At 43.7% G+C, this 12,772-nt stretch overlaps 1 protein-coding gene across 4 annotated transcripts in view; it reads right to left on the bottom strand.

Moving 5' to 3' along the window:
* The window catches only part of RDH13 (retinol dehydrogenase 13), a 198,673-nt gene that overhangs the window by 133,350 nt on the left and 52,551 nt on the right, over positions 1–12,772 (bottom strand). For 3 of the 4 annotated variants that reach the window (XM_069235146.1, XM_069235145.1, XM_069235144.1), the window contains exon 2: positions 380–498. The exons of the other annotated variant lie outside the window; for it this stretch is intronic. In XM_069235146.1, the coding sequence (XP_069091247.1) occupies positions 380–498 (119 nt within the window). The remainder of the gene's footprint in view (positions 1–379; positions 499–12,772) is intronic. 4 annotated transcript variants of the gene reach the window in all.

The raw sequence follows: 12,772 nt of genomic DNA on the forward strand, positions 1-12,772 counted from the left end.
GATTCCAAAACTGACTAAGTGGAGGTCCCCGGACTCCAATATTGGCTATGTGGGGGACTCCGGATTCCCATAATGATTTAGTGGGGGTCCCCAGATTCCAGGAATGATTAAGAGGGGTTCACAGAAGTCAAAGGGTTAAGAACTACTGCTTTATGTCATTTTGTAATGTATTACTGTATTTTCTCTTAAAATTATTGACTTTATATCTTATTTACCTTGCAATGCGTCCCACATTTGGCTCTGAAATTACTACACAGACAGAATTTTAAGACATGATTGTGCAACAGCTTCACATTTGTGTACTTGATTAGTAAGTATGATAATTTCCAGAAACCTTTGGCTTCTATTTGAGACAAACACAAATAATACATAAATTTACCTCGTTTGGCTAACTCCAATGCAGTTTCTTTACCAATACCAGTATTAGCACCAGTTATAATTACAGTCTTTCCTTTAATCGTTGCCTTACTCGGACAGGCACCACCACCCATATAGTCCCTAAAAAAACAGAGATATTACACTCATTACTAATTATTCCTTTTGCTTACAAACGGTGGTATATTTGTTATTTGCTATGTGTTTAACATACATGCATACAAAACCAACCCTCTGATTAGGTGGAAGACTACTGATTTCAAGCCTTGACTGCCCCCTCCCGATTCCTGCATGCAGAAACTCAAGTCAGATTTCTGAATCATGATTTGCTGAAAACAAGACAGCTTTGTTTCTTTGTGCTATGTTATTAAACTGCCAAAAATTAAATACTGATTGTCTGTCATCATTCGTGCCAATAGACAGACAAATTACCTCTGCTTCAGTCTAAGGGGCTGATTACGACATTGGCGATTCCACCACAGGTCCGCCAATGCCGCAGGGAGGATGCCACTCTGAGGCTGGTGTCGTCCCCACTAGTCATGTTACAATGTTCCTGCCGGGCTGACAGGCGGGAACATTGTATTACAATGTTTCCGCCGGTCAGCCCGGTGGGAACACTGCTATATTACTGAGTCAAGGCCAATACCGTAGCACACCAGCATTCTGATGGTGCGGGGCAGGGGCCTCACTGTGGCCCCCAACACTGGCTTTCGGCCTGCCTTTCCATGGCGGGGTGACCACCATGGAAAGGCTGGCGAAAAGCTGTTATAATCAGCGCAGAAGCGCTGAGTTCAGTGCCACCGTGGCTGGGTACAACTCAGACTACCGTCTACCCGTCAGGAACCACGTTCCTAGCAGTGACGGCGAGTTCGCCTGCCAGGGTTGTAATGTGGCGATCGGACTGTCACTGTGAGTCTGGCTGTCCTCGGACTGCCAGACTCGTAATGAGGCCCTAAGTCAATGGGGAAAATACATTCTCCAGACTATATATTTTTTTTTAAATCCCACTTGCCTGCACTAAAATGTTGGCATGTATGTACATGCCAACATTTTGAAATGAGTAATAGGGAGATTAAAAAAAAAAAAAAAAATAGAGGAGGGGGCTGTATTTTCCCCCATAGGCTTTCATTTATGTAGAGGCAATTTCAGGCGTGAGAATGCTAAAATAAAGCTATTTATGGCCTACAAAATCGGTGGTCTCCCGCATGAATCGGGTCTGTTGGAATAGTTTTACAAATCCATTTTCATAATCATTATGACAAGCCACACACTTAAATATTATCAGATGCTTACCAAAAAGCTGGGAAGACAGATAAGCAATGCAATAAATACCTACTACTGAATGTAAACTCTTTACCATAGCAAAAGAACGCCAGAATTAGCACAATCTTCCACCATCTGTCTATTCATGATAAAATATAAATGTAACTTGATCCAGAGATAGTCTAGAATGTAAAACCACTGACACCTGCACTCACACAACTTAAGCCCTGGGTGCAGATCATTCAGAACGATAGAAATTGAGAAAGGGAATGTTCTAAAATAAATATTTATATACATTATAAAACGCAGTAGTTTAGGTGATCCTTTGCTTCACCTGGATGACTGAGCCTCCACCCAAGTTTGAATTTGCCACAGTGCTATTAAATAAGCAACAAAAGTAATAGTGACTCAAAAAATCAAGCCCAAGATGAAAGCTGCACTGATTTGACATGAGCCTGGTGTCGGTTGCATGCCGAAATATCGACATAAAAAAACATTGTGCAACATACAAGAAGGTAAGTATAGATTTACTACTTTGAATTCCACATTTTCTTACCTTAAATCTACACATATACTCAATGAAAAAACAAAGGTTAAAGATGTTAAAGTTAGTAAAAATGCATTTTTATTTTCTATACAAACCCAGCTTAAACTATAAAACATTGACAATTCTAAACTTATAACTTATAATTACACACCACCTTCAATTTACTATGTCATATACCTTTATAAACAGTCTTGTCACCTCACTTACCACCGACATTAACTGTGACTCCCCACTCTACCATGCGTTCTCAGAAATGATGTCACTTAAGAGTTATCAATGCTTTGATTTCACATGCTGTAAGTTACATAATATGCAAGGGTATATCCACTGAATGGAGAAATGATGAGTTATAGTTAATGTAGTGTGGCGAGTGAGGTGACAAAACTGTATACAGAGGTGCGTGATTTATATTAAATTGAATGTGGTGAGTAAATTATAAATTTAAGTTATAATGGATGGTGCGTTGCTAGAACTGGCATCCTTGATGTTGTTTCCACTAACTTTTTTGCCCTCTGATCTCCTGTTTTCATGACTCATTCTTTGCTGTTTTTTAGGATTATCGGCACTTTACCACTGATGACCAATGCTAAACTGCAGGTGGTCTGTACTTTAAAACATGGTGACATTGACTTAACCACAATTGGCATTTTTAATTTACTTGTAAGTCCCTAGTAAAGTGCACTATAGCATCATGCCATTCCAGTTTGGACCCAGCCATATGCAAATCAGTCTTAACCAGTGCTTAATTTGTAAATAAAAACGTACCAGTGCCCAAAGTCCTCCTCTTACAAATACACAGGTGCTGCATTTAAATGTGCAAGCACAGAATACTGAGGCAGCATAATCCTGAAGCCATCTCGGGCCTCTTCAATCCATTTAAAGCCACTACCTGCCCCTTCAGCTCACTCTGGCAGCTTTCTGCTTTCTCCCTTTATGACGCTTTTTCATTTTTCTCTTCCTCTGCCATTCCCATCCGTGTCTTTTGCTCGCAGCAAATGCTTGAAGCAGAAGATCAAGCCCCGGCCCTCAAAAATAAGTGCCGGTGCTCAGCACCGGAAACAACAAGCAAAAATTAAGCACTGGTCTTAACCCTGCTCCCCATGGACAGGGTCCAGTCTGAACTGCCAGACCAGGTCCTCCCTGGACCAGAAACAAGCATCCTGGGACTGGTTTCGGGGCAGTGTACCTGCAGCACTGATTGTGCCACCCATGACAGTATCCCTTCAAACATATCTTCTGCTTGCCATTGTAAAGCCTGTGTGTGCAGTTTTAAATGGCCATTTTGACCTAGCACCCACTTGCGAGGCCGAACCCTTCCTTTTTATTGCATATAAGTGGCCCCTAAGGAAGGCCCTTGTTGGCCCCAATGGCAAGGTACAGTGTATTTAAAGAGTTGGACATTTACTTTTAAGTTTAACATGTCCTGGTAGTGAAAAACTGCTAATTTAGTTTTTCACTTCTGCAAGGCCTATCACTCCCATAGGTTAATATTGGGGTTACCTTAAAGTATCCTTCCAATTGGATAAATATAGAATTTTGGAGTTTGCAAATGTCACTTTTAGAAAGCTGGAGGTTTCTTACTTTAACCATTCTGTGCCTCTGTCTGTCTCTGAATAAACGTCTGGAGTGGATGACAGCTCGACTTTGCGCATTCCCTCAAGACAGCTGTTGGAAATTGGGTTATTTGTTTTGTGGCCAGCACAAGTAATAGTTCCTCAATTGTTCTCAGTGGGAAGCAAACACCCCACAGGGTAGTGTGGCAGAGCAGTCTAAGGCCTACTCTAAGGAGGTGGTGTGGGCTAATAATCACCAAACACTGACACGCAATAGTAACACTCAATACATTATTGTCCAGTTAGTACTTTTTCGTTAGAAAAAGGAGAAATATGTTTATTATGCACACACTACTAATTTCTACGCAGTAATTTACAAATATACATTGGTAGATGGAACATACCACAGATGACATTGTGTAATCACTGGTGACCCCCTAGGGGTGGTCACCCAAGCATATCAAGTCAGTTTCAACAGTCATTGTATAATAACCATGTTACTTTGGCACGAATCATTGTCATAATTGCAATAATGATGAATCAATAAAAACGTGCAATCATCATGAAAACCCAATAAAACATTAATCAATAAAAACATGCAATCATCATGAAAACTCAATAAAATATTTATCAGGGATTAACTTTGTGTTGTGCATTTCTTCATATATTTGTCATTAACCTGTAATGATCAGAACAACCCCTAGAGGGCATCACAGAAAAAAAAAAATCACTGGAGTGTAACCATACAATCAGCACCTAGACGACGTAACCACATGAACAGTGAAATACACATTTGTTAGGCCTCTCAGCCCTTCTAAAGTGCTATCATACACAAGGCCCCAAAAAGGCTGACTGGAACAAAAGCTCCAGCCAGGGGAGAGCTTGAAAACGCCTTGAACAGTGGGAAAGATGATGATATTGGAGGTCACCCCAACTTAGGGAGAGGACTCAGAAGTAACCCTGCAAAGCAAGAGCACACTGTGCTGTAGAGGGTGCCCACCCCTTCCTGACTCACCAGCTCCCGGAGACGTTTGCTTCCTTCTCTGGTGTGCTGCAGTCTGTGGCAGCTTCCCAATCCCCCCAAACATGGGGGCGGGAAGTGGGGCGGCTGACCACAGTTGGGGGGAGTGCAATGACATCCCCCTATCATTTTTGTGAATGTGGGGATGGGCATAGGGTTCTAGCCCCCTGAAAGGAGTACACTTGGGGGGGGATAGGGTCCCCTGTGGCGTTTAAAGGAATAAAGGGAGAAGGACCCCTCACAAGCCCCCTCTTTGAGACATAATATAAATATTGTTGCGCCAACCCTCGGGCCTTGGTCCTCCCCGGGGGTAAAGTAAGAACCAGAAGCAGAGCCCCATGCGATTTCACTGGTGAAAGGTCACCAAACTTTAAAATGCCATAACTTGGGCCCCATTCTTCTGATTTGGACGATCCTAAGCTCATTTTACTCCTGGTGGCGAGCTCTATTTACCAGAGCAGTCACAACAATCCTCCTCATCTCCAAAGCAGTGCAGTCCTCCAAAAGCTGTTCCTCCTGGTTCCCTGCACCAGTTCTCCTTTGAGATTTTGTTGGTGAGCACAGAAAAGTCAAAGGCTTCCCACAACTGGTCCTCAGGGGGAGTAAGAGGGTCAGCCTCACTGGCTCTCGGGGAGACCCACTAGTCCTGGGGTCAACTGGGCAGAGTGCTGGGTCTTGTTTGGGGTCAGGGGGTTCCTCCTTCCAGCTGTCCATGGCAGTTCCAAGATCCAGCAGTCTTTTAGGTAGAAAGACCGCAGGCAAGGGAGTGTCTTCCCCTTGTGCAAGAGTTTATAAAGGGAGAGGAAGGTTCCAGAGGACATGCACTGCTAACCAATCCTGGGGTGCCACATAACCTCTCCAGCCCTGTTGCAACCCTCTTCCACAGCATGTAGAAACATTCCAAAATGGCATCATCCAGTAGCCACTGGTCACATCAGCTCCTGGGGCCTTAGCTCCATCCCTCGCATACATCACTGCCACTGGAATTCCATATGGAGCACCTTGGTGGGTTGGCTCCAGTTGTCCGGACACTTTCCTTTGTTCAGTGGACTTGGGCAGGCCCAGCCCTGGTGCAGTGTGACAGCTGGGTTATTGATACAGATCATCCCGCCCCAGTGTTTTCCTGCTCAGAAGCTAGAAGTAGTGCTAATTGCTTCTTTAGTGTGGGGACTGCCTTTGTTTCTGCTGCTGGAGAAAATGTAATTACTGGACCCAGCAGGGTAACAAAAGGCCTGGGCTGTGATCCTGAGCTGAGCCAGGAGAACAGGTAAACTCTAAAAGACCGACAAGATGTACAGTTATCATTTTGGAATTTACAAATTAGATTTTCTTGCAGAGTACACTGCAATTCAAGGCGTCAATGGCCTTTGTAGGCCTAAGGGGAGGGAAATTAAATTTTAAGGCAGTTCCCTCCCTATGTGTATAATGATGTGCCACTATAGTTAAAACAGAAAACCACACTGACTTTCCCTGATAGTGTGCACTACTCTCATGAGGCCTATCTCAGGTGGATACCTATCCCTGCATAGTCCCCATTACGCCAGGGTACCTGTGTGCTGTTACTGGGTCCGCACACGTGCCTAGGCTAGATGGGACGGATGAGCTGAAACTTGCACCTGAACAGGACCATGCATCTCCCCACAACAAAGGGCCAAATAATACCCTGAAGAGTGAATGGAGTCAGGGAAGGAAGAGGAGGGACCTTGTGCACTTCAAAGGCCTCTCTTTGAAATCTCCCCCCCTTCAAAGGCCCAACTGCGTTTAAATACTGGACCCCAAATCCCACCAGTTAAGAACACTACTAAAACCAAGAAAATTCTTCCGGGAAGAAGGACTGCTGTGCTGCTAGGAGGGACTGTCACTTTGCAACTGCATTGCTGTAGGAGGGACTGTCACTTTGCCACTTGCTCTGCTGTGTTGGCCTGCTGCCTGCTGCTTCTTGCCTGGAGTGAGATGGACTAGACCTGTTCTCTACATCCTTGAACCAAAGATTCTTCAAGGGCTTGTTGGCTTGCCCTCTCTTCTCTCAGAGCCTCAGGGACATCAAAGACTGTATGCATTTCTCCTGCTGCTGCTAGACTTGTGCCATCTTGAGTCCTACCCTTGCCTGAGGTGCCCCTCTCTCCCCCCCCCCCTCCTGGGCCTCAGAAGTGGGTTTTGCAGCTTATTTCTGCACAAAATGGCACAATGACTCGACTGTGTGAGAAAAATCGGTGCTTCGCTCCTTTGACCCTGACGCAGACGCTGCCAGACGGCAGCAGATCCACAACCAGCACAGCTCAACAATGACGCTCTCCGCGGCTCAACAACATCATTAATCTCAAAGGATCTCAACACGCAACGACGACACACTGGAGTAGAGTCAGGTGCATTGCATGTAGTGGAGTAAAGTGTCAGACAGTGAAGTGGCTTGGTGTGTTGTATAATTGAGTGGAGTATCGTAGAGTGGAGTGGTGTGTTGTACAGTGGAGTGGTGTGTCGTATAGAACAGTTGAGTGTCGTACAGTGGAGTGTGATCAACTGCAGTGTCATGGAGTGGAGTGTCCTGTCAACGAGTAGTGTTGTATAGTGGCATAGAGTGCTGAAAAGTTTGGTACAATTTAGTAGCATAGAGAGGAGTACAGTTCAGTGAAGTGTTTTACAGTTCAGTGTTGTGGAATGACGTGCTGTGCAGAAGAGTGGCAGAGAGTATCATACAGTTTAGTGTTGTACAGTCGAGTGTCGTATAGTGGTGTGTCATACAGCCGATAGTGCTACAGTGTCGTACAGTGTAGGAGAGTGTCTTAGAGTAGAGAGCCTTGTCAACTAGTGGAGTGGTGTATGGTAGAAAGAAGTGTAGTGGCATGTGCTTGAGTGTCATACAAATAGTACAGTGGCATACAGTGGGGTAAAATGTCATCAAGTGTCCTAGAGTATAATAGAGTGTTGAAAGGTGTAGGTGTACAGATTACAGTAGGGGTGTCATACAGTGAACTGGCATAGATAGAGTGGAGTGTCGAACAGTGGCATACAGTGGGCTAAAGTACCGTACAGTGGAGAAGAGGTCAGTGGAGCCATGTAGGATATATTGTAGAAAACTGCAAAACAGTGGAGTGTTCTGTTATATTGTACAGTGGCGTGGAGTAGAGTAGCATGGAGTGTCATACAGCGTAGTGAAGTATCACAGTGGAGTCCTGCGTGGTACAGTGGAGTTGAGTGGTGTATCATAGAGTGTTGGAAAATATCGCAACGGAAAAGTGGAGTAGCAGAGAGTGGAGTACAGAGTTGTAGAATGGAATGGTGTACAGTACAGTGTGTAGAGTGTAGTGGTATAGACTGTTGTAGAGTCAAAAGCCACAGAGTTGCATAGAGTGGAGTGGCGTGCAGCTGAGTAGTAGTGTACAGTGCAGCAGAGTAGAGTAGTGAGTCAGATTACAGTGGAGTAAAGTGTGGGGGAGTGGCGTAGAGGTAGTTGTGTAGTGTATCTTAGAATGGAGAAGAGTTTTCTGGAGTAGAGTGTTGTAAATTGGCATAGAGTTAAGCAGAGTATTGCAAAGTGGCACAGAGTGGAGTAGAGTGTTGTGCAGTGGAGAGTAGATAGATACAGTGTAGTACTGTGCTGTACAGTACACAGAGTGTACTGGAGCATTGCGGGGTGCAATATATAGAGTAGTGTGTTGTAGAGTGGCGAGGCATACATCGGAGTGTCATATATTGACACAGAGTGTGGAAATTCTTGTACAGTGGAGTAGAGTGACATAGAGTAGACTAAAGCGTCAGATAGTGGAGTGGTGTCTTGTATAGTACAGTGCCGTGGAGTACAATGTAGTGACGTTGCATAGAGTGAAGTAAAGTGTTACAGAGTATAGGGGCATGTCATACAGTGGAGTGGCAAGTCGTGTTCTAGAGTGTGGGAAACTGTTGTAGAGTGGAGTGGCATAGAGTGCTGTACAGTGTTGTAGAGTGGAGTGAAGTAGAGTAGAGCAGTGTGTGGTATAGAGTGGTACAGTGGAGCTGTATACAGTGTTAAAGAGTCGGATGGCATACAATGCTGTTGAGCAGAGTGGCATTAGTGGAGTAGAGTCAAGTAAAGTGGAGTAATGTGTTATAGAGTTGAGTGGTATAAATTCTGGTGGAGTTGCATATAGGGAATTTATTGTGTAGAGTGGAGAACAGTCTGGCGGAGTGGCATAGAGTAGACCACATTGTTGTACAGAGGTACAGACTGGAGTACAGTGTTGTACAAGAGAGTAGTATTGTGTGGAGTAGAGTTTGTTAGAGTGAAGGGGTGTTGGACAGTGTAGTATAGGTTTGTAGAGCAGAGTAAACTTGAGTGGCATTAACTGGAATAGCATAGAGTGCAATGTTGTACAGTGTTGTGTTGTGGAGTATTGTGGCATACAGCGTCATGGCATATGGTGTACAATGGAGTGGTGTAGAGTGGAATGGCTTAGATTGTAGTGGCGTACAGTGAAGTGGCATATAGTGGAATAGCATATATTGGAATAATGTAGAGTGGAGTGGAGTACAGTGAAGTAGCACAGAGTGAAATAGCATAGAGTTGAGTAGCGTGAAGAGAGATAGCGTTTAGTGGAGTGTCCCAGACTGAAGTTGGGTAGAGTGGAGTGGGATAGAGTGGAACAGCATACAGTGGAGTAGGGTACAGAGGACTAGTGTACAGTGGAGTGCCATATAGAGGAAAAGTTTACAGTGGAGAGGCATACAGTGGAATTGCATAGATTGGAGTGGCGCACAGTGCCGGGGCATATAGTGAAACAGCGTAGAGTGGAGTAGCTTACAGCAGAGTGGAGTACAGTGTAGTGGCATAATGTAGAATTGGGTGGAGTGAAAAAGCATAGAGTGGAGTGGTGTACAGTGTAATAGTGTACCATGAGTGAGGTATAATAGAATGACGTAGAGTAGAGTGCCGTACAGTGGAATAGCATACAGTGGAGTGCTGTAGAGTGTGGAGGCATACAGTGGAATAGCACAGAGAAGCGTGTCGTACTGTGGAATAGAGTAGAGTGAAGTAGTGTAGAACGAAGTGGCATACAGTGCAGTGGTGTAGAGTGGTGCAGCGTACTCTGAAGTGGCATACAATGGAACTGCATTGAATGACATGGTGTAGAGTGAAGTGGCATACAGTGAAGTAGAGTAGTGTAGCGTACAGTGTAGTGACGTACAGTGGAGTGGCGTATGGATGTAAATTGAATTTCTCAGGATTGTACAGTATGGAATGCAGTTTAACACAATACAGCGATTTGTGCTGACTCATATTTCTCCACATTTCTCCAAACAAAGCAGGGCCTTGTGTTGCTTTGTAAATGTGACTTAAGTACTGCATTGCCCACACAAGACCATGCATGACACAAGGGTAACGCAATGCAAAAATACATCTGTCCCTTAGTAATATGTTGTGCCAGGGTATACCGCGGTAACTTTGCGGTACATGCAGATAAGAAGGCACTTTATAATTGGCTAATGGCTGCCTTTACAAAATGTAAAGGCAGGCAACGCGTTTAGACTGCAAGAGTCTTGCAATCGAAATGCGTTTGCGTGGAATCTTTCTGCGTGGTAACAATAAATATGCTTGAAGTAATCATTTCCTAGCAAAGGCTGTGCATGGCACGGGGTTTAGATGTTATAGGGGCTGGGAGCAAGATCTGACCCAGCAGCCAAAGGCAGTGATAGGCAGTGGTTGAATTAATGTATACTAATTACAATTATTTTACGCAAAAAAAAAACATAGAAATTCAATTAAAAAAAACAAAGGTTACAGGGATGTTATAGTTAGGAAACAGAATTAAAAAAACATAGAAATTCCCCTAAAAAACAAATCAAAGATTAGAGGGATGTTATAGTTAGGGTCTGAATTTACTCGCACAAACCATAGAAATTCAGTAGTTATAGTTATGGTTAGCTCAAGTAACTATAACCTGTGCCCTAACGTAACTATAATTCGCTCCCTCGCCATGCACTGCTTATCACCCCACATATTATATCACTCATGACATCTCTGATAACCTCATTGATAATATCAATATAACATTTGCAGTAAAATTATTGAGAAGAAAACTGTGCATGATGGGGGCATGAGTTATAGTTACATTAGAGGACTAGTTATAGTCAATTATTGAGCTAGGCCTAACTATAACTGCAGAATTTCTATGGTTTTGTGCGAGTAAATTCAGATCCTAACTATAATGTCCCTGTAACCTTTGCTTTTTTAAGTGAGTATAAATATGTATACACACACACACACATTATATATGTACCTTGTCAACATGTTGGTCCTCAATATTTTGTTCACTATATTCTGGGGGTTATATTAAGGTGGAATCCCCTGATGGGCTTTGAATGTGGGCTGCGCACTGCATGTATGCAAAAATAGAAAGGACATGTGGTGCCTAAGGCAAGTGAAGGCGCCAGATCAAGCCAAAGCTGTTGCTGCACCTGCAGGCTCAGTGAGAGAAGACAATTGCACAGTGGGGAAGGGAGTAGGTGTGATTATGCCCAGGAAGACCTGCTGCCAGAAAACCAGGGGCTAGGATAGTCTCCATAACACCTGCAAAATGACAGATGCCAGCCTGGGAGGCATACAAATAAGAAAACATACCAATACTGCAGACTCAGTCTCCAGATGAATGTAACCTGTAAAACAGTGTAAACTGCCAATTCAACTTGGCAAAATAAACCCTTTGCCAGTCCTAAACGTTCCTTCTTAAAACATCTGTCACCCCTAAGGCAGTTCATAAACAGCCCACAGGGCAGAGTGCATTGTATTAAAAATGTAGGACATGTGCTTCAGGTTTTAGATGTCCTAGTAGTGAAAGGCTCCTAAACTGGGTTTTCACTACTATAAGGCATATCTCTTCCATTGGATAACACTGGGCTACCTTATTACATTTAACAAGTGCTAACTTTTGATTGGGAACGGCTAGGAATGTGGTCAGGTTTGGACTCAGATGAGAGTCATACAAATAAGAAGATAAACCAATGCTGCAGACTCAGTCTGAGGATGAATGTCCAAAAAACATACACTGAAAAGAGGTAGCATTTGTGAAAGGAATAAACTGAAGTGGATGACAGAGGATCAACAAACTGCAAACTTGGCCTTCTTTCATACCCTACTTACCCATCTTGAGGTCAGGACAGAGAAAGGTTAGGTAGTCAACTAAGAAAAGGGGCCTTCCAAGGAAGAGCTACTGCTGATGGCCTGCCTCAGCCCGCCATAAAAAGATTGGTCCACAGAGTAGGCAGCAGGATCAGAGCTATGGACTGCTCTTCTAACACCTGAGCGATAATATGCTTGAATGTAGTCCTCTTGTGGAGGGTTTTAAAATACATATAAGACACAGACATATGCTGCCTTTTTCCTAGGGTTGTAAATAACATCTGTACTACAGAAATACTCATTTGTATTGTTTTGTTCAGACAAAAACCTCATGGCTCAGGATACGCACATAGATTTTCTGCACAATGAAGTGTAAATCTAAATTCAGCACAAAGAATACTATCTACCGTTAAGCAGTTCTCAGCATGAACCACATGCTAACAAGAAGCCGAAGTGGCATGGTCCCAGACAGTATTAAGGATAGAAATCCCATAAGACTGAAGAATATCAATCTCATTGTAAAGCAGCCTTTGTAGTAGGACTCTCAGTCCTAGGCGAGACTGCTGGTTTAGGGACAACAGAACTTTTATTTATAGGCGACCAGGCCAATCCTACAACAAGTCGCAACTGTCGGCCCAACCCTCCCAGCTCACAAGCAGTACCTCACCAAAACCCCAAACAGTAAAAGGTGATTTCTGGCACATGGACTCAAAAGTACAACATCTCAAGGGGGTCGTGGGTAAATGGAGGGTACCCTTTTCTCACATGAGTAATAAGTCTAAGTCACACGCAGGCAATGAAGGAGATGCAGTAAAGTTTTCAGTAGTTATTATTAACAAGACTGCAATCTACTGTAAAATGCATGAGCTGAAATGATTAAAACAATGAACAATCCAAGAAGCAGAATTGTAAAAACCAGA

Source organism: Pleurodeles waltl, chromosome 5 (genome assembly GCF_031143425.1).
Source record: "Pleurodeles waltl isolate 20211129_DDA chromosome 5, aPleWal1.hap1.20221129, whole genome shotgun sequence".
NCBI lineage: Eukaryota > Metazoa > Chordata > Amphibia > Caudata > Salamandridae > Pleurodeles > Pleurodeles waltl.